The 19,746-nt window shown below is 37.2% G+C and overlaps 1 protein-coding gene and 1 pseudogene across 1 annotated transcript; both read right to left on the bottom strand.

Moving 5' to 3' along the window:
* Nucleotides 1–523: 523 nt before the first annotated feature.
* Nucleotides 524–4,069, bottom strand: LOC122137640 (annotated as a pseudogene).
* A 579-nt stretch (nt 4,070–4,648) lies between these two features.
* LOC109089034 (MAGUK p55 subfamily member 4-like) lies at nt 4,649–14,768 on the bottom strand. Its single transcript, XM_042725490.1, has 21 exons — nt 14,417–14,768; nt 14,144–14,265; nt 13,980–14,057; nt 13,349–13,432; nt 12,947–13,078; nt 10,885–10,966; nt 10,691–10,776; nt 9,959–10,030; nt 9,294–9,490; nt 9,055–9,113; nt 8,929–8,946; nt 8,119–8,160; nt 8,001–8,021; nt 7,746–7,760; nt 7,558–7,599; nt 6,614–6,793; nt 6,444–6,524; nt 6,251–6,344; nt 6,005–6,113; nt 5,150–5,284; nt 4,649–5,048 (listed from the first exon to the last, which is right to left on the bottom strand). Exons 1-21 carry the CDS (start codon nt 14,556–14,558, stop codon nt 4,857–4,859), a joined length of 1,983 nt encoding a protein of 660 aa, XP_042581424.1. The 5' UTR covers nt 14,559–14,768; the 3' UTR covers nt 4,649–4,856.
* Nucleotides 14,769–19,746: the final 4,978 nt, after the last annotated feature.

Below are 19,746 nucleotides of genomic sequence, written 5' to 3'. Positions count from 1 at the left end.
TAAAAGCATGGTCAATAAAAAAAAGGATTTATATACACACATATAAGTATATGTGTGTGTGTGTGAGAAAGAACGGTCAAATAGGAAAAATTACGCATGTAAATACAAAGTGAAGGATTAGAATAGACCCTAAACTTAAAATCACTCTTTTTTTTCCTTCTTGGACAACCAACCAATCACAGTCTTCAAAAGATTGTGTCATACATAGCAACGGGGTCAACCCCGCCTCCTCACTAAGATGAAAGTTTTTGTCTTTTCCTTACTCAGAGTTGCTCTCAGATCGGTCCCGAATTGATCTTAAGCTAAGACTCCTACGTAAAAGTTTTTAAGCTAAATTAAGAGTTTTCTGAGAGGATTCTTAGAATCTTTATGAATACGGGCCCTGGTTTTTATCTAAAATATCTTAAATTGTGTTCCAAAGACGAACTAAGCTTTTAATGGGTTTGGAACTACATGGGGGTAAGTGATTAATGACAAAATTTTTCATTTTGGGGTGGAGTATCCCTTTAAGTTGAAGTCTAAAGCAACCGCACAGATCTAAACAAATTGGAAAATAAAGTGTCATTTAAAACCAGATGTTGAAAGCAAACCTAAAGCCGCTGTGCAGTCTCAAGGAGACATCTCTAGTGGTCCACACTGAGCGGCTGTCCATAAAGCTCTGCTCCATCGGCCACTGGCCTTTCCACTGGTCCACTCGCTCAGCAGCTTGAAAACGACCTGACACCAAAGATACAAGGTCACTTTGACCTTAATTTCATGATGTAAAGAGTACCTTGCATACAAACAGCTTCACCTTAGAAATACTGAAATGTTTAGATGTCAAAAGTTGCAATGTATAAACAAGCAAACTGTCTTAAGCAAACACCTGCGCACCATATCCACATTATTCTGCTTGAAACTTACGGCTCCTCTCCACAAACACCTTCCCCACAGGCTGGCTCTGTCCTTGGGGAGCGGAGAACAAGGAATGCTGGGGGACAGGCACCTGGGGGTCTGTGATGATATCATCATCCTCTATGTCCAATTCATTGTTGGACTGTGTTTCTGTGACTTTAGGTTTCACTCTGGAGAAATGACAAATTAAATCCATTAGAGCTTTCATAAAAAAAAACTCACATCAGTGGTGCATAAAAAAATACCTGGAAACTTTCTATAACCTGTTTACTTGTTACTTACTTCCTCTTTTTTGGTTTGCGCATCACCTCTTCTTCGACATCCTGATCCACCATATCTCCATTTGACACCAGGTCTGTCTGATCTCCCTCCACATCTGACCAGTAAGAGCAAATCAGCATTATTTCTGGGGTGTCTATGTTAGTAAAATCCCACCTCTACAGGTATCAGATGAGTTGTAGTGAACAGGACATGGTTTTGAACAGTGTTCCTACCAATTGCTTGTGCTTTCTTCTTCTTTTTCCTCCTTTGTGGCGGATTGTCCACAGGTTCTGTGGTCAAAGGTTCCTGGCATTCAGAAGGTCTGCGACTGTAAGCCCTCCCATTTCCATTCCACCATCTACAAAGGTCAAGGGGACACAAACTCATCACATGCACACCATGCTTGTACAGGTGATACCAAGCAGTCAAGTTTGTCTGGTTGCAAGGTCTAGTATCCAGACTCTGCTGGAAGATGTTGTCACTATAACATCTGGTTCCAAAAAAGCATCTTTCTCCATCTTTTTCTCTCTTTTGAAAGCCATTCAAAAGTAGCTATGTGTTCTACTATGTCAAATGTGTACACAATTCCAACACAGATTGGAAAAGCAATGGCAACACAACACTAATCCACCAACATACCAAACTGCACCACTATAAACCACTACTTTAAGACCTAATAGCTTAGAAGCACTTTTGCACCAACATGCCAAATTGGAAACCTACCAATGAATTAGCAGTTTGGGAGACAAAAAACAAAATAAAGTTAAATATTTTTAATAATTATGCACATTTCAATGAAACCGTAATAATCTAAAAGACTAAATACAAAACTATCAAACCATTTGCCATCAAATCATATACACATTTATTATCTTCAATTGTTTCCCAACAGTTTAGCACAAATTACAAAAAAAAAATGGTTTGAAGGATATGACAAAAGCATCCTAATTTATGATAGTTTTAAATGGTGTTTGAAAAATATAGTTGACTAAAACCCTAAAAAGTAGTTTAACTTGAAGTACTGAAATAATAAAATTAAATGAACTGAAATTGATAAATAAAAAAACATATAAAAACTAATTAAAATGACAAAAACGAACAAAAGTTCCCCCAGTAAATTATTACAATTGTAAGTAAAATTATTATTTAAATAAAATATCATTCAAAATATTAACAAAAACTATAAAATACCATATATCAATGATACTAAAATAACACTGGCTTGAAACAAGTCATTGGACTTTTGACTTTATGACAACTTCCCCGCGTGACAACTAGCCCCACTCTCTCCTATCATGTGTGTTGCTTACTGTATATCACCTTAACTCACCATCATGTTCATCCACACTCTCCACATCCCTCTTGACCTTCTTTTTCCTACTCTTTGGAGCAGGAATCTCCTCTTTGAAGGACAAAGAAGAGCTTCATTATATAATCTAATGTTAACCAACCAATAAACAGCAATTTTACCTTGAAACATAAGGCAAAACTGCCTCGTCATAAAATTTTAAACATTATTACCTACTCAGAAACATAATAAGATTGGACCAAGAGATGTCAAATGTGAAAAGCATTTCTCACCTGCTGTGTCCTGACTGTGTGTTTGAAGGTGTAATGAAGAAAGAGGAAGGAAACGAAGAGCATATGACTTCCCAGTATAAAACAATTACAATTTAAACAACATCTGATCTGCTAGGTGATCTTACCTTGGCATAGATGGCAATGCTCGTGCTCCCCGCTAAAATGTTCAAAAGTAATATTAGGTTAGCAATAAACAGTTCCAATGAAACTCAAGCATCAGATGCTGAACCTGTTGAGGGCTCTACATTTGTATATTGTGTCTAACAAAGCTTACTGTCGCCTTTTTGGCCATTCCACTCAAGAGTACAGGGGGAACACAAGGGACATGTACAAACAAACATCTCTGAGCACTTAAAGCAAGGATTAATGCGAGTCTAAATCTGAGACGAGCATCTGCCAAGCAGCAGGATTATGTAAAGGAGGAGCTACTCAGGAGTCACCATCAGATACTGTTACTCAACCTTCTGACATTAACACACACACCAACCACCACTTAGTTACTTATGTATTTATTTTGACAGTATTTTGAACAAATAAATGCAGCCTTTATGAGTATTCAATTGAAAAGGACAGCATTTATTTGAAATAGAAACCTTTTTGTAACATTTTTATAACGCCTTTACTTTTGAAGCATCACATTAATGAAAATCTAAATGAGAATTATGCTTGAATGTCATTAGAATAATGTAAGAATACCCCAAATTAGGATTAATTTCCTTGTGATTGAGGGGGTCAAATATGATCTAGGCAATTCTCAACAATTTTTGTGAGATTTACCCTTTCCCCAATATATAATTTTGATGTATCTTCTGAGATTTATTCTAATGTGTATCCAAATCTACATGTTCACCCTGACTGTATTTATTATTGCATTCATTTGCATTAATATGGTATGGTATAAGAAACAAACACACAGGATTTGTTATGAATATCCCAGACTTACCCTCTGTCCTTGAGGAATGGGAGGGAGATCTCTTCTCCTTGTGCTGGGAACCTATGTACAATCATATAATATAATAATAATATGTGAACAACAGCTCTGAACATGCACACTAAAGGATGAAGTAGTTTAATTAGCGTCTGTCAGTAACTGTTTGCCAACAGAACACGATGCTTCTCATTCAAGCACGTGACAAACCTTTGCTTCCGTGTCCATTCTTGGGAGTTGAATAACGAAAGCTTTATCGAGTTAATTACTGAGCAAAAATTATCTTTGTATTTTCATGTCGTTTGTGGTCTGAGATTTTGTTTTGCACGTTGTCTATTGTTGATGTTGGAGACGGGTGGGCGTGTCTAACTTCCCTGACGTACTGTACGTACTAGAGGCGCGCGGCGATTCAGAACGTAATTATGAGTATAAAAGGGCAAGACAGATGGCTCATACTACAGTGTACAGAAAAGACAGATTACACCTACGTTTTAAAATAATTGTTTTTCTAGAAAGACTATATGATCCTATTATATGTTATTCTTTTTATTTACATTTTTTTTTTTTAAGAAAGTGTCAAGAGCTGGAAAATATGCATGTCAAATAAGTTTTAAAAAGGTGTTTGCTAAATATTTATAACTGAATTTATGACTGAAATGAGTAAAACTTTCAGTTATTAAACTAATTTACATTTTTAAAAAAAAAATATGCTAGTGGTGTTACCTTAATATAGAAGCACTTGTTTTTTATGAATAGACTTCAATGGAAAACATTGAAAGGACATGTGCATAGCATTAGGTGTAAAAAGAATTTGAATTTCTTCCATTTCAGATGGAAATAGCACTGTTCCATAAACACATCAACTCAAGTGACGTTAGTTCTGTTCTTCTGATTAACGCCTCGTCACTCCAGACCTGAAAATCCTCACAATCAAATACAGTTTAAAAAGGATTAAGAGTGCTCAAAAATACCAAATCTATTTTGTAGAGCTTAATAATTGTTTAGGTTTTATTTATTTTTTCACAAGGGCGAACAAAAGATTGAAATCTGAAAAAAATGTAAACATATTTTGCATTCAGACTACCATTTTACAGACAAAACACATTATTCTCACCCAAAAAAAGGTGAAAAGAAAGTTTATTTGCATATTCATGCCCATCCGCTGTCCTATATTATCCCTGAGCTCTTCATATTAAGACTGGTGAGTTGGTCTGATCCATGCAGCTGGTACCCACTGCGGTTCGTCCTGAGCTCTCCTCACTGCGGTCAGCAGCTGCACACATGCGGCCTGCAGGCCGTCGTTTACTATCACATGATCAAAGTACTGACAGTAATGCTGTTCCATATTGCGTCCTGCATCTTCTATCTCCTGAAAATCTTCATCCTGTCTCAAAAGAGAGAAAATACAGAGATTAATTAAGACACTAACCGTATATTGAAAGGTAAAAATAAATTGAGTGGACATAGGTAAAGATGCTAGCTCACCTTAAAAGGTCGGTTGGTGCAGTAATTTGTGATGATATGGGAATTAATTCGTGTGCATTTCATCTGCTCAACAGTAGGAGGCTTTATAAAGATGACATACGCCCTCAGCTCCGCAGTCCTCACTGACTCTAATGCCTGGAGATCAACAACATAAAGCAAAGTAAAGCATCAGAACAAGTCAGGTGTAATCCAGAAGAGATGACATTTATTCTTATTAAACACTTATTGTTTATAATTGTTTTATAATAGCATAATAATAGCACAATTCTCTTCCAGGGTTATTATTGTTTACTAAAATTAAAATGGTTGTAACATGTTTGTTTACTGAAAAAAAGGTGAAATAAAATAAAGTATAAATATTAGATGAAAAATTAGAAATGAACTTTGAAGCACTAAAATTACTAACTGGAATTAAAAACTAAATCTGAAATAAAAATGAATTAAACCAAAATAGTCATATTTAAATATGTAACATGATAAGAAAATTATGAAAAATGGCAAAAGCACACAAAAATTACAGAAATGTAACTGAAATTAAAAGTTTATTTTTTTCAGCTTTAGTTTTTATTAATTTAGTCATTTTTAGCATTTTTCATCTACTGTAATATTTGACATTTTATTTTAGCTTTATTTCAAGTAACAACATTTTTTTTAATAGTTTAATTTTTAGTTAACAATAACTAAAAATAGTATATAGTAGTATAGTTAGTATATTAATAACACTAAAATAACACTCTTCTCTTCAACGGATCTGAACATGAGTTAAGAGGTTGTTCCTAACCCAAAAAAATAGCAATAAACCTTAGCAAGCGCCACTTATAACAACAGATGAATAGATTTCCAAGAGAAACTCACATATGGCTCAATGTCAATAACACACATCTTCCCACTCGCCAAAACATCTTTAACCGCATCCACGCTAGTGCCATAGAGATGACCTCTCAACTCCCCAAACTCAATAAACCTGAGGAAGAAAGAAAGAAAAGGGTCACAGGCCTACTTAAGATTACAAAACAATAGAAAGATTATACAGTCCCCCCAAAAACATAGTAAATCTGGAAACATTATCTGTTTATGCACAGCTGAGTATATTTAGACCACCTGTGATTGCAGACCATGGTGTCAAACTGCTCTCGGCTGATAAAGTGATATTCTCTGCCAGATTCCTCATGGCATTTGGGTGGCCTTGTTGTATCTAAGTGAAATTGAAAGTCAACTTCAAAATCAGCACGCATGTACACTTTTACATATGTACAGTTATATTACACAGTCATATTTGTAGAATGAAACTCACGGGGAACGGCTCCTTGGTAGACCTTGGGATTGATCTCAATTAGCCTCCTGCATAACTCATTTACCCCGACCCCAGACGGACCTGACGGTTTCAGAACATACAGCTACAGTAAGCTGTACAACTCACAAGGTAATATGTATATTTTGCTGGCTGATTTTAGACACACTCACCCAGCAGAGCTATGAGGCGGTGTGGGTGCTCTGGATGGTGCTGGTACCGCACCACCTCCTCATACGGGTTGGCCAGTGAACTGTAACAGCTCGTGGGACAGCGTAGGGTGCAGAACTGGGACGTTCCAAATGCCTGACCTCTCCGTTGGCGACAGAGACGCAGACTTCTTCGAAAACCAGCTGGCATACACACAATAATGTGTACACAGAATAAAAGCACAATCATAAATGCAAAGAATCATATGATGCAACAGAATCAGAAACGTTAATAAGTGTGTAATGTAATATGTAATAATGATTTTATAACCAAACTAACATTTAGCTAAACCAAAACCACACCAAAGTTGCCTTTATCTAGTCAGTGGTTAGTATGCTGTAAACCATTTGTGACCCTGGACCACAAAACCAGTCATAAGGGTCAATTTTTCGAAATTGAGATTTAAACATCATCTGAAAGCTGAATAAATAAGCTACATCGATGTATGGTTTGTTATAGGATAGGGCAATATTTGGCTGAGATAAAACTATTTGAAAATCTGGAATCTGAGGGTGCAAAAAAATCTAAATATTAAGAAAATTGCCTTTAAAATTGTGCTTAGCAATGCATATTACTTATCAAAAATTAAGTTTTAATATATTTACAGTAGGAAATGTACAAAATATTGTCACGAAACATGATCTTTACTTAATATCCTAATGATTTTTGGCATAAAATAAAAATCTATAATTTTACATACAGTACATACAGATGCAGAATTGAGAGATATGAACTATGAATTGCAAGAATTCTTTCTTAAAATTAAGGTGAAAGATTGTGAGATGTACAAAAGTTGTTATTAGCTTTTGCCATTTTTTTATGGTCCATGGCAGAAATACCCTTCCGTAAATCTGCTGTAGTGAATATAATAAACCAGTAAATTCTGTAATATCTGAGAGTCACTCACTCAGGTAAATCCCTTCAATATTGGTGCTGAATTCACTCTCCTCTGAAACACAACACCAGACACAGTTGATGCATCAATTAACAAACACAGAATAATTAGCAATGACTCAATGAAATAAAAATCTAATCAGCAACAGCAAATAATATTAACCTTCATGATTTCTACAGTAATGATTTATATACACTCACCATCCTTTAGCTCTTCTGATGAATCATCATGAAGGAAACAGGAACAAAAGTTATCAGAGGCAATTTATTTAAAGTTTTTACAGCTGCACTCAAAAATCAGTCAACATACTTCATCTTTAACACCATAATATTTTTTTAACAAATCTAGTTGTTTCTATAGTTCAGATCAGGGGGCAGTTCTGTTAATGATGGAAACACTGACCCTAAATCTGGATTCAGTACATGTTTCTCCTGATATCTTCAGGACTTACCTACCAGATTCAAATGCCTCCTCATCTGCGCATTGGGAAAAAAAAAAAACATATATTTATAAGTATAACAAGCATTATATAGCAGAGGTTTTAATACTCATTTAAATCAGGCAAGAAAATACCTGCTTCTACACATTTTTCATCAATGGCAATCATGTCATCTTCTGTAAGAATAAAAAGTGGGGGAAAAGAAAGATATCAGAGACTAAGGTCTGTTTTTTTACAATGCATGCACAAACAGTGTTTGCACAACAATATTAAGCAGCACTACTTTTTTATCATTGATAATAAGAAATGTTTCTTGAGCAGCAAATCAGTATATTAAAATGATTTCTGAAGGATCATGTGACACTGAAGACTGGTGTAATGATGCTGAAAATTCAGCTTTGCCATCATAGGAACGAATCACATATAAAAATATAAATTAAAAAAGCACTTATTTTAATTTTAATAATATTTCACAATATATCTGTTACTTTTTACTGTATTTTGATACAATAAATAAATGCAGCCATGGTAAGCATAACAGACATTTTTCAAATACATTACTTCTTTCAAAATCAAATCTTACCAACTCCAAATGTTTGAACAGTAGTGTAGTAAATCAACTGGATTTACTGAATATAAAGTGCTGTTTATGTTCATGTTACTGTGTATAGAACCTGCATAAACCACAAAAGATGTATTGGGTGGCTAGATCACACCAACATTTTCCAAGATTCATAAAAGCCTTTAATGTAAAATACTTTGTCGATAAATATTTACAATGTTAGAAACTATGATAATTATTTTTAAAAAGGGGTTTGCAGCATGTTTTTACCATATTTTCTGCACCCACACTTCTGCTTACTCCTTGTAAGTCTATTTTGGTGGGCAGTGTGAACATTGTAACTTACAGGTCAGTGTATTTCTAGACTGGACTAAATGCTCACCTTCATCCACTGTGCTCACTGCAGGTTGGCATGGAAACAAAAGATATCCAATACAAAACAGTTGAATTAAAAACATATGGAGTAAACGCAATTATAAAACAATAACAGCATATACTGTTTACTCACAGGTTTTGACACAAGTGTGAGGATGATAAGGCTGAGACCACCATAACTCTTTTTGCTTCCTACAAATGCACACACACTCACATTTGGGTTTTAAAATTGGGGCCGGGAGTGATTATTATCAGCATAATCTCACATCACATTCAAGTCAGCTGCCAAATCTCATCACATCATCACACAGCCTATGCAGATGTGTAATTATTCTGTCACCAACCTTTAACCCCTGACTTCTTAGAACTGACCTTTTCAGCAAGCTGGTGGATGGAATGAGGCCAGCGCAGGCAGAGATACTGGGTAGTTTTACAGCCTGCCACCAGAGAGTGTCTGACTGATCCACAATCTCCAGGATATCTCCCTTCCTGAACGCCATGCCAGCATCTGCGCAGGGAATGGAAGGGTCCAAGTGGGGATTGTAGTCCACCATGGCACGCACATACAGTTGTGAGGAGAGCAAAGCCATTAACAACATCAGTAGTATGCCAATGACATGACCTCACTGCATGCATGATTCCATCCGTGGAATCTAATAATGTTTTGGACATAAAAACTGTTATGTATTTTTTTTCCAAGTTTGTATAAAATGTTTTTATTCTTGTTAGTCTAATCAAATAATTATTAAAGATAAAGATGTTAAGCTGATTTTACTTCTGGAACATTCGTCATACTGCAAATTGAAGGTCAAAGCAAATGCATTTTGAAATGTTGTGTGCTGCACATTTGGGGAAAATAAAGTAGTGTGTGTCATTGTTTCAATAGTTGGTTCTGCTGCTTTTTTGAAAACTCCCAGTGAGCCAAATATACTGTTTAATCCAGGGAACTGGATGCACAATATATATATTTTTTTTCAGACAGATCTAGACTAGTATATTGACTAATGTAGCTCTAGTGTTGATGTTTGTTAACTCACCATGGTTTGGTTGTTGACTGGCCTGTCAGTGATGGGAACCACCTTAAACATTATGGTTCCATGGGAGTGAGCCTTTGGTAAGAAATTAAGACACAAAAATTAATGAATATTGTTGATTTATCATTATTTACTTGTTGATCACAGATTCCTCATTAAATGAAATGGGAATAGTTGTTGTTTGGCACAAGAGATCCTTGGTTTAGGATACATTTGCTGTACCTTGATAGTTGCTCTAGCACAGTAATGACAGATTAAGAAGAAGAGAGGGAAGAGGAACATGAAGGACAAATGAAAAAAGCGAGAGGATTAGGCAATAACTGGACTGATGGGAATATAGTGTTCTTTATTATAGTTGCTGTGTGGTACAGCAGATCCTTGGTTTGGGATCACTTGCTGTAAAAAAAACTATGGCACTATTTTTCTGTAGAGGTACTTTACAGATAAATCACATATTGCAACAATGACATTGGTATTTAAAATAAACAAATAAACACCTAACTACATAACTACATTTCTTACAACTGCATAAATCCTAATAGAATAATTTAATTTGTTTTTTTTTTTTTTTTTTTGGTTATTTTTGACAATCAATACAGATCAATCTAAAGCTATAAAGGCAACTTGACTTGATACTGGTGCCGTGACCCGGATGGGAATGAAGCACAACAGTGTAACAGAATACCATTCTGTGGACCAGCATGTTATAGGAGAGTATACTGTATGTGTACTAACCAGAATTTGTATAATCTGTTCTGGTTCCAGTCCAAATACAGGATGGCCATTTACCTCCACCAATCTGTCTCCAGCATGCAAGAGACCTTCAAGAACAAGCACAGAGAAGAAACAGGACTCCATGAGAAATTTAATACTAATATACAAAAATAGAGAGTAGGGATTCAGAAAAAGTACAGCCAGGCAACCCTCACCACTGCGGTCAGCCAGTCCTCCATGTATAACACGAGCAATGTATATTTCTCCTGTCACATCATCTCTCCTGATTGTTGCTCCCTATATGTTAGAAGAAAGCAGACATCAATCCAAAATATCTACAAGGCTTCATTTGATATGAATCAAGCACAAAATATGAATTCATCAAACATCTGATGGAAGCATCATGCCAGGAACAATATTCAATGACAAGCTGAACTGCAATGTTACATGAAAAAAATCTAAAGAATAAGCAAATAATTAAGAGATATGATGATGTGAGAATGAACAGTCATGGAGATATTAAAACAATGAGAATGACCAATTTAAAAAAACAAACAAAACACTCAAAATATCACTTCCAAAATGGTTGGACATGCACTAATGTGACAATGGTAAAATCAATGACCAGTGTGGTGACATATCAGATGAATACACACATATTAAAGATCTGAAAGACCTGCATGCTTGAGACAGCAAGAATATGAAAGGATGTTCATAACCGTGGAAACATGGAAGTGGCCTTATTCCTTTTTCTTGTTTCTCTTGTTCTTCTGGCTAAAGAAACATCTAAATGTGCTGCTATTCACTTTGCGGTTTTGGGCAGGACTGGATGTCAAGGAGCCATTGGTCATCCTGTGTTGTACATCAACCTGTCTCCTTTGAGAAGATGGTGATGGATTTGTTTTGGCATTAAAAGATTTCCCCTTTGACAGCACTGTCTTTTCTAGCAAAGTGATTGCAGATGAAGAAGAAGAGGAGGAAGAGGAGCCAGAAGGACAATGAGAAAAGCGAGAGGATGAGACAATAGCTGGACTGTTAGGAACACTGAGCGATCTGCTACCCATCCGGTTAACTACTCTACTTGCAGTCTCTGTGTCATGTGGCGATTCTGAAGTTGTGTGTTGCTTGTGGATACTAGCTCCTGGAGCTTCTCCACAACATGCGTTAGCATCGCCAAAGCCTGAGAATTCTCCTGCACGCTCTCAGAGATGCGTTCGGTAGCTGCGGCCATCCTCTCACCAAGCAGGTGGACGTTTTCAGTACTGCGCTCCATGCAGCTGGTGGCCTGCTGCAATGTATTCCGCAATTCATTCAGACCTTCCTCTTTTGCCGGCCTTGTATGGGAACATGTGATGGTCTCCCTTACCCGATGACAGTGCATTGGGCTTGGCGGAGCGGTTCGAGCGTGAGGGGTGGTCCTAGAAGGTTGTGGAGAAGGATTTGAAGTGTGAAAGCAGGAAGATGATGAGGAAATCCATGGGGACGGTTGGGAAAATGTATGTAGCACAGAACTGCAATCACTCTCATCCCCACTGTCTAAATTGTCAATCAATTGTCTTCAGAGAAAGAATGAGAAATGAATAGTGAAATGGATGAAGACAAGAAGACAAAGAACACTAATTAGATAATGCTTTCAGCAGAGGCATACAAGTCGCAAATCTTGATGAATGTAATAATGGGAACCTCTAATACAGGGTTTTGGTCCTTACCAATCACAAAAGAGCTACAGGCACAAGGGGTGGAGGAACTGAGGCTCTGTTTCCCATAATGTTTTGTTCTGGTGGCAACTGCCCAAAGTGTTGCAGTGGTGTGCAGTGGTGGGAGCAGCAACAACGCTTGGGGACGCAGGAGTCTTGGTGGATGTGGAAACCATCCAACATGGTATTTAAGCCTCCACCCAGACGTCTCCCAGCTGAGAAGAGTCCACAGTGGGTTGCATGCCTTAAAGTGTCCCAGTGGCTTTGAAACTCTCTACCAGCTCCGGTCTATCCATGACAACACACAGCTCAGAGTTACCAGAAACACTTTTACTAGAACACTTGATCAGATCAGCTATTAGTCAACCTAAAAAATCTAAAACATAGGAGGAAAAACCTCATGTCTAAAACTCTTCCTAAGCAACAAGGTTTTTAACCATTCTTTATAACTGAACCTTGTTGCTATGCTGATCTGAAAGACAGGCTTCAGTAACGTACATTGAAAGAGTCAAAATAAATCACAGGTTAGTAAAAGCAAGCCTTAGATTTGCCTGCCACTCTTTTTACTGGTAATGCTCACCAGAGTTTGATTGTTTTTGACCAAGCAAACAATCCTCATGGCTTCCTCATCTTCAGGCAGGTCTTTAGGCAGCGGTGGCAGATCTGGCTCATAGTCCCTCAAACTTACTGTGTCATGAGCAGAGAGAAGAGCCTGAAAAATACATGTGGTTTCTGGTATTTCTGTGGTCGACAACACATTCCAAACAACTAATAGAATACTGGAAGTATTTCTTTAAAACCTTGTAATTGAAAGGCACAACAACAGTATCTATCAGCATTTACTGCCCCATAAAGTCTGCCCTGAAACACTACAAAAATGTCTGGCCTTAGACTTTAGAAAGGTTCTTTAATGAAGAGGTTGATGGCTAAGAAAATGACTTTGACACCCAAAACACCAAAAAAATACTCAAATAAAGCTCACCATTACTAAAAAGGGCATAAGGAGGGCATACAGTTCTCGAGCGTCATTTGAGGGATTTTGGACTGCTAGCAAATCAGACATAATCTAGAGTGCACAAAACACGAGTCAAAAAACTTATTAGGAAATGAAAATGCATGGGTACAAAAATTTGGAGAAAAGACCAAGACCTCTAAGACAGGGGTGGACAAATCTGCCCCTTGAGATTTATTGTCCTGCAGTTTAGCTCCAACCCTAATCGATCACACCTGCATGTAAATTTCAAATCATCCTGAGACTTTAGTTAGATTATATTGACAATGGATCTTGAGGGTCGAAGTTGCTCACCCCTTTTCTAAGACTTAGATCCAAACCAGACCAAGGCCAACACTAGAGCTCATAAACCCAAGATTCAGGCTAAAACCTAAACCCAAAGTCACAGAGCAAGAACGTCATGTTCATGTGGTGTCAAGAGGTCGTAAGTCCAAGACTATGATTGGTATAATCTGCAAAGTCTGCAAGTCCTCAGGCACTCCAAGAGATCAAGCTTTAGAGGTCATATTTTGAACTCCAACAAGGAGATATGAACTGATACTACAAGGTACGAGTGGCAAAAACTATGGCAAAAATTAAGGACTGTGAGAATGAAGCTGACCTGTAGAGAGAGTCCAGATGAATAGGAAAGATTCGGCCTAGCTGGACCCTGTAGGTGCCTCTGTAGACATTCATACACCTGCAGAGAAAAAAAGATGATGAACCCTTACTGGAGGAGTTGAACCCTGAATGTTACTAAGTAGGTGTATGTAGGAGGGACTCTACCTTTAGTAGGGACTGCAACCAGGGGGCATTGAGGAGACTGTACAACAATTCAGCTCCATTTATATCTTTATTGACAGAGCTCCTCACTTCAGCAATCACATGAGCCAAGATCTGTGTCAGGCCTGAAACATATAATGCAAGCACCTTCAGAACTCCTATTGTTTATATGTGATGCTCATTGACTTCTTCAGCAGCTAAACATTCTGTTAAATTTCAGAGCTAAACTAAAATTAAGCTATCAGCTTCCAAAATTAGCTACATGCAGCATCATACCTTTGTCTCCCATCTCCAGTGGAGCTGACCCAGGATCAGTCTCCACGTCTGGTCTCATTGTCAATCCTGGAGTGTTTTGGGATTCAGGGAACGAAAAAATGATGCACTGACCCTCCTCATATACAGCTGCAGGAATAAGCATATGAATTAAATAATTGCTTATCAGTTGTGCCTGCTAAATTCATATGCTTCGTGCTGTTACATCCTCTTACGGTGTGTATAAGACGTTCTAACAAGAGCTGCGTTTCACAAAACCACCATAAGCCTAAGTACCGTTGAACCATTGGCACTGATGATCTCTATGATCTACTTAGCCTTACGATGCCTTTGGGAAATGCATTCTAAATACAATTCATGTTTCCAGGCTTATCTTACTTTAGTGGTTAATATATGAGACATTATGATTTGGATATGCACTTAAAACCTAGGTCAAAACTCTAAGGATCATTGGTTCATAGGGAATTAAACAAAAGTATCATTGGTTCATAGGGACTGTCATTGTTCTTAGTGTATAATACGTTATTTTGGATAAACATTTGAATGATATATTTGCAAATTAAAGAAAATTAACTGGTTAAGGTGTAAGGGCTGATATCCCAGAGGTCTTAGGTTAAATCCAGAAATCCCAGAATAGAGGTGGTCCACGAATGCCCTTGTCACAGTTTTGACCTTGAGGAAAACACTTAAGTACAGGTTACTCCAAGGGTCCTGTCCTGGTAATAACTGCAGCCTGAGTGGCTTTGGATTTAAAAAATGCTACTTAAATAACAATAACAGATGAAAAAGCATGTTTCTAAACATGATTTGTTATGATCCCTGCAGGTGAATATTGGATATTGGAATACTGGAGAATACAGGTGAATACTGGATATTAGTTTGCATATCTTTTGAACAAGACAGGCGCACCTAATTTCAGAATTTATGACTAAATGAGTGTGAAATAAAACTCTTCACGTCATATTTTCAAATATCCTTTGAGAGTTACTGTCCTTTTAAAAATGGTTTTACCTCAGAGTCCATTTGCATAACCAAATCTGATAGTTTTTTACATGTAGCAATGCTGAATCCGACTGGAGAATCCCAGGAACTTACACAAGGAAGGATTAATAATTAGTGTAAATAAACAGCATACTACATTTGTCGCACAGGGAGCTTCCTCGTAGATAAGTCTGGGAAGCAAGAACCACAAACCCACATCCAGGCAGAGACTTAAGTAGCAAATCCTGTTCACTCACCTCCCTCTTCCCTCACGTTCCGTTTGTCTTCTCTGTTTAGATCCCAGTTTAGAATTTAACACACTGAGGAGCTTCTAAAGAGGGTTTGCATGATGATGACCAGTTTTAACTTACTCAGATATGATGGTATAAACAGAGAAATAACGTGAATAGTATTCCATAGCAGAGCACGGAAAAGTCCTCTTGGAAAAAAGAAGTGTAATCCCTCTCTATCCTCTTTAATCCCTTGCAAGCACATGAGTCAACCAGGGAGAGAGAGTGTGTAGGAACGTGAAGGAGGAAATTAGGAAGGGAGGGACTGGAGAGTGAGTTAGGATGTGTCTGTGAGTGAATGTCCTTTCACATTCTTTCAAAACGTCATTCTATCACAAAACTCCTTTAGGCTTTCAGTTATTGATTCATCATAACACGTAATCACACACAACACATGAAATCAGTGATTCTCACTGATCACACTCACTCTGTGATTAAGATTCAGTCATTCCTCACTGTACATTGTTCACTGAACACCTCTCTCTCTGACCCACTCACACACATTAAACATCTGATGATCCCACACTGAATACATTCTTCATCACATACGCACACATACATGGGATGTAATCCTCTTGATTAAAACAGCAGAGCGAATGACACAGTCACACTTTTTTTTTTTTTTTTTTACACTGCTCATGAGAGGACAGGATAATGCAGAGACTCCCAATGGGGAATCGGTTCAGCACTGCAGCTGGAATTGCTTGCCAGTTCAGCGCTGAACAGGGTTAGGATCTGTCTCGGCCTGTTCAAGAGAAGTCGGAGTGAAATCGCACTCTGCAGTGACCAAGACCCTCATCAGCAGAAAGATTCAAAAGGCTAAGCTCACCTTTGCGGAGAAGCATGTTGTGTGGAGAGAGGAGAACTGCTCCAAAGTTCACTAAGAGCAAGTTTCATTTGAGGTCTGATGGGAAACATTTTATATGGCGACCAACGTTATGGCTAGGAAACATACTGCACTTTCCACAAATACAGTTTTTGCCTTGTATATTTTGTCAAACATGTTAGTAGAAAAGATGTATATGCAGCTAATATTCCATTTAAAAATACTGAGCGATGAAGATTAACAATATAACAAGTATTTATAGATTGTTCTCTAATTTAATCTCCACTGTACTATTGTGATTTTGCAGGTGAGAGGAATTTAGTTTGGATGAACTATCCGTTTAATTGGCACCTAATCATTGATATGGTCTCCCATATTTCTTTTACTAACTCTACCTTTTATTATTATAAAGCGGTTTGAAACACTTTATATTGTTTTAAAAGTCCAAATAAAGTGAAAACTCTGTTTAACACAACATGATCCAGAGCATTTTTATGATGCCCCTTGAGCTCCATGATTTGGATTTTTTTTTTTAATTTTCATAATTTGAAAACTTAATCTCTTCGCTCTCTTTACTTTACTATCCAAAAATCAGTTTAACAAAAAAAAGTACAAAGATATTTATCCTTAAGGCCAAAGTAGTTGTTCAAAAATGTGTCACAGATTTTTCCATTCTGACAAGCCTGCAAACAATAAACGCAAATATTAAAATGCTACAAACCATTTAATCAGGCATAAGATGGCAAATAAATAGATTTGCACTTTTATAAGAAAGAAGAAACACTTGTTGTTGTTGACATCACTGGTCAAGAGTCCAATCAAAATATGTGCTAATTTGTAACTAGAAGCTATTATACATTTTCTATTATGCAAATGCAGCATGAATGTAATTATTTTTGCAAAAATGGAAGGGTTCAACAGTCGCTGGTGAACATGTTTTTGCCACCTTGACAGTGGAAATAGACCAATATAAATGCCACTTAAATGCGACCTAAAACTCATTGACCCCATCACCAAATGATTTGCAAAAATAATTTCCTCAAAAACTTTTTGACTTGTTCAACCAATAAAGTTTTGGAAAACAGTTTTTGTTATTGTAATAAAGGCCTACTAAAATACTGAGGATGACAATTTCATTTCCCAATCATTGTTTTATTGCCATCCATATGAATTACGAATCAGTAAACAATTGGAACAAAACAATTTTCTTCAAAAATGATCGAAACTTCATACATACTGCACACACATACATTCATACATGGTTAATATGCACACCTTGGCTCAGCATAGAAAAACTGCACCTTCCTGAACCCAAAGTATAACATGAACTATGGTATCCGTGCAACATCTCAAGTGTTAATGGTTGTAAACATCAACAGTCTTTTCGTCATTACAGTTTTAATGATTACAGTCACACGCAAAAGCATCAAAATCCTGATCTCTGATCCTTGGAAATGGATTTTGTGACCATTTATTCAAACCCACCGTCCTTCTGGTGTTCTGAACGTGAAATACCCTGCAGATTATCTACATCACTCAGATTATCTGTGCTTTAGTCAGATCTAACCATCAAATAAATAAAACAATGTCAATAAAAGAAATAATGTATTAGGCTGTTGAGCTTTAAAATGGGAGACTGAACTCAAAGCTATTACTGGGTACAGAGATGTAATGAGACAAGTCCATAACACTGTCAGAGGCACTTTTGAGAATACTTCACAAGAAAGAACTGATTTTAACATTGGATACCACAGTGCTTGTGTATGCCGAGTGAACTTTCTGCAATAACTGCTTAATTTAACAACAGCAAAATGCAGAAAAACATCTCAAGACCGAATTAGCTCAGCATGCAAATCTTGAGTGTTGTGGTTCATCACAGAGCAAGATCTTCAACGTCTTCTTCCAGTGTGCCAGTGACATTGATGACGGATACTCAAATATGCAGAGGAAAGCTGAAACTATTCCAACCGTTTTCTCAAATAAAGACTTGAACAGTTTCAGAAAACTGACCACAAAAATACTTCACTTCCCAGAAAGAAGAGTGCATCAAAAGAAAACTGCTGTGCGATTGCATAGAGAAAGAACAAAAAAATGTGTTGACCTCATCTTAGTGTCAACCATTTCAATCCTAAGTACAATTTGACTGAACAAAGAGCTTGTGAACGAAGATTTGCACATAAAGAAGCAGGTCACTGCCCCTGCGCAGTTGGTTCTGAAAGCTCCAAATGGATCAGAAGTCAGCATTAAAAGTTAAAGTCTGCATTTTGTGTTTTTTTCTTGGACATTCATTAATAAGGCGTACATCTTTTTTTTGATTTATGTGAACCAGATTCATGATTTAGGTCCAAGGCAGTTTGCACTGAATGTTATAATAAGATCAGGAAAATTAATGTAGTTGTTTACGTCAAAAGACAGAGGTAGATGACCATTATTTCGGATGTCTTACAGTACACTTATGAACTTCATACGTCATCAGTTGACAGATGACACTGGATCGACCAGTGTGTGCTTGGAGGGAAAGGTGATCATGACATGCTGTTCTTGAATGTCATTCATTCTGAGCCAACAAAGCATGGGCTCTTTAAAAAAAGAACACTGAGCTGGAGCACATAAATTACCTTTAACATGATGGAATGGCAGCAGTTCAAAGCCTCGATACTGGTGCTTTCTGAGTGAGGAAGACGCAAAAATGTAAAGAATAAATGTTAATAATTGCAAAACTAAAGACGGATTTGCACATAAACTGGACTGTTTGAGTGTGAGAGCTCAGATTCCAATGGAATCACCCCTCCTCTGTCATGTGATCCAGGCATGGAACATGATTGGCTCCTCCCACTTTGTGTCTTGAAGACTTTGATTGGCTGGTCTGTTTGTCAGTCATTCCACTGCCTTACCAGATGGGTTTGGGGAGATGTGTTTCATTACGTGATCTTCTCATGCTGGATTTGATAGTAGCATGCCTGAGTGAGGAAGAGGAGGGTTTCAGAACAGCAATTGGTACACACACACGGATTTTCACACTGTATATTTGTATGCCCTGAGATAAACATGCTTGTTTGCATATTTATGAGGATAATACTTTAAATGATAGATGACAACACATGTTTGTAGCATTTTTAAGATGTTTAAGTAATTTTTGGTATTTTTGACAGGGATCCATGTAATCTGGAATTTTGTGTGAGGGGGAATATTTCCCATGCAGGTTTCGCAACGGGGTCAAATTGGCCACATAGATT

This window comes from Cyprinus carpio, chromosome B6, assembly GCF_018340385.1.
Source record: "Cyprinus carpio isolate SPL01 chromosome B6, ASM1834038v1, whole genome shotgun sequence".
In the NCBI taxonomy this organism is placed as follows: Eukaryota; Metazoa; Chordata; class Actinopteri; order Cypriniformes; family Cyprinidae; genus Cyprinus; species Cyprinus carpio.
The sequence above is the reverse complement of the archived record's forward strand: the minus strand, read 5'-3'. Positions and strand labels throughout refer to the sequence as shown.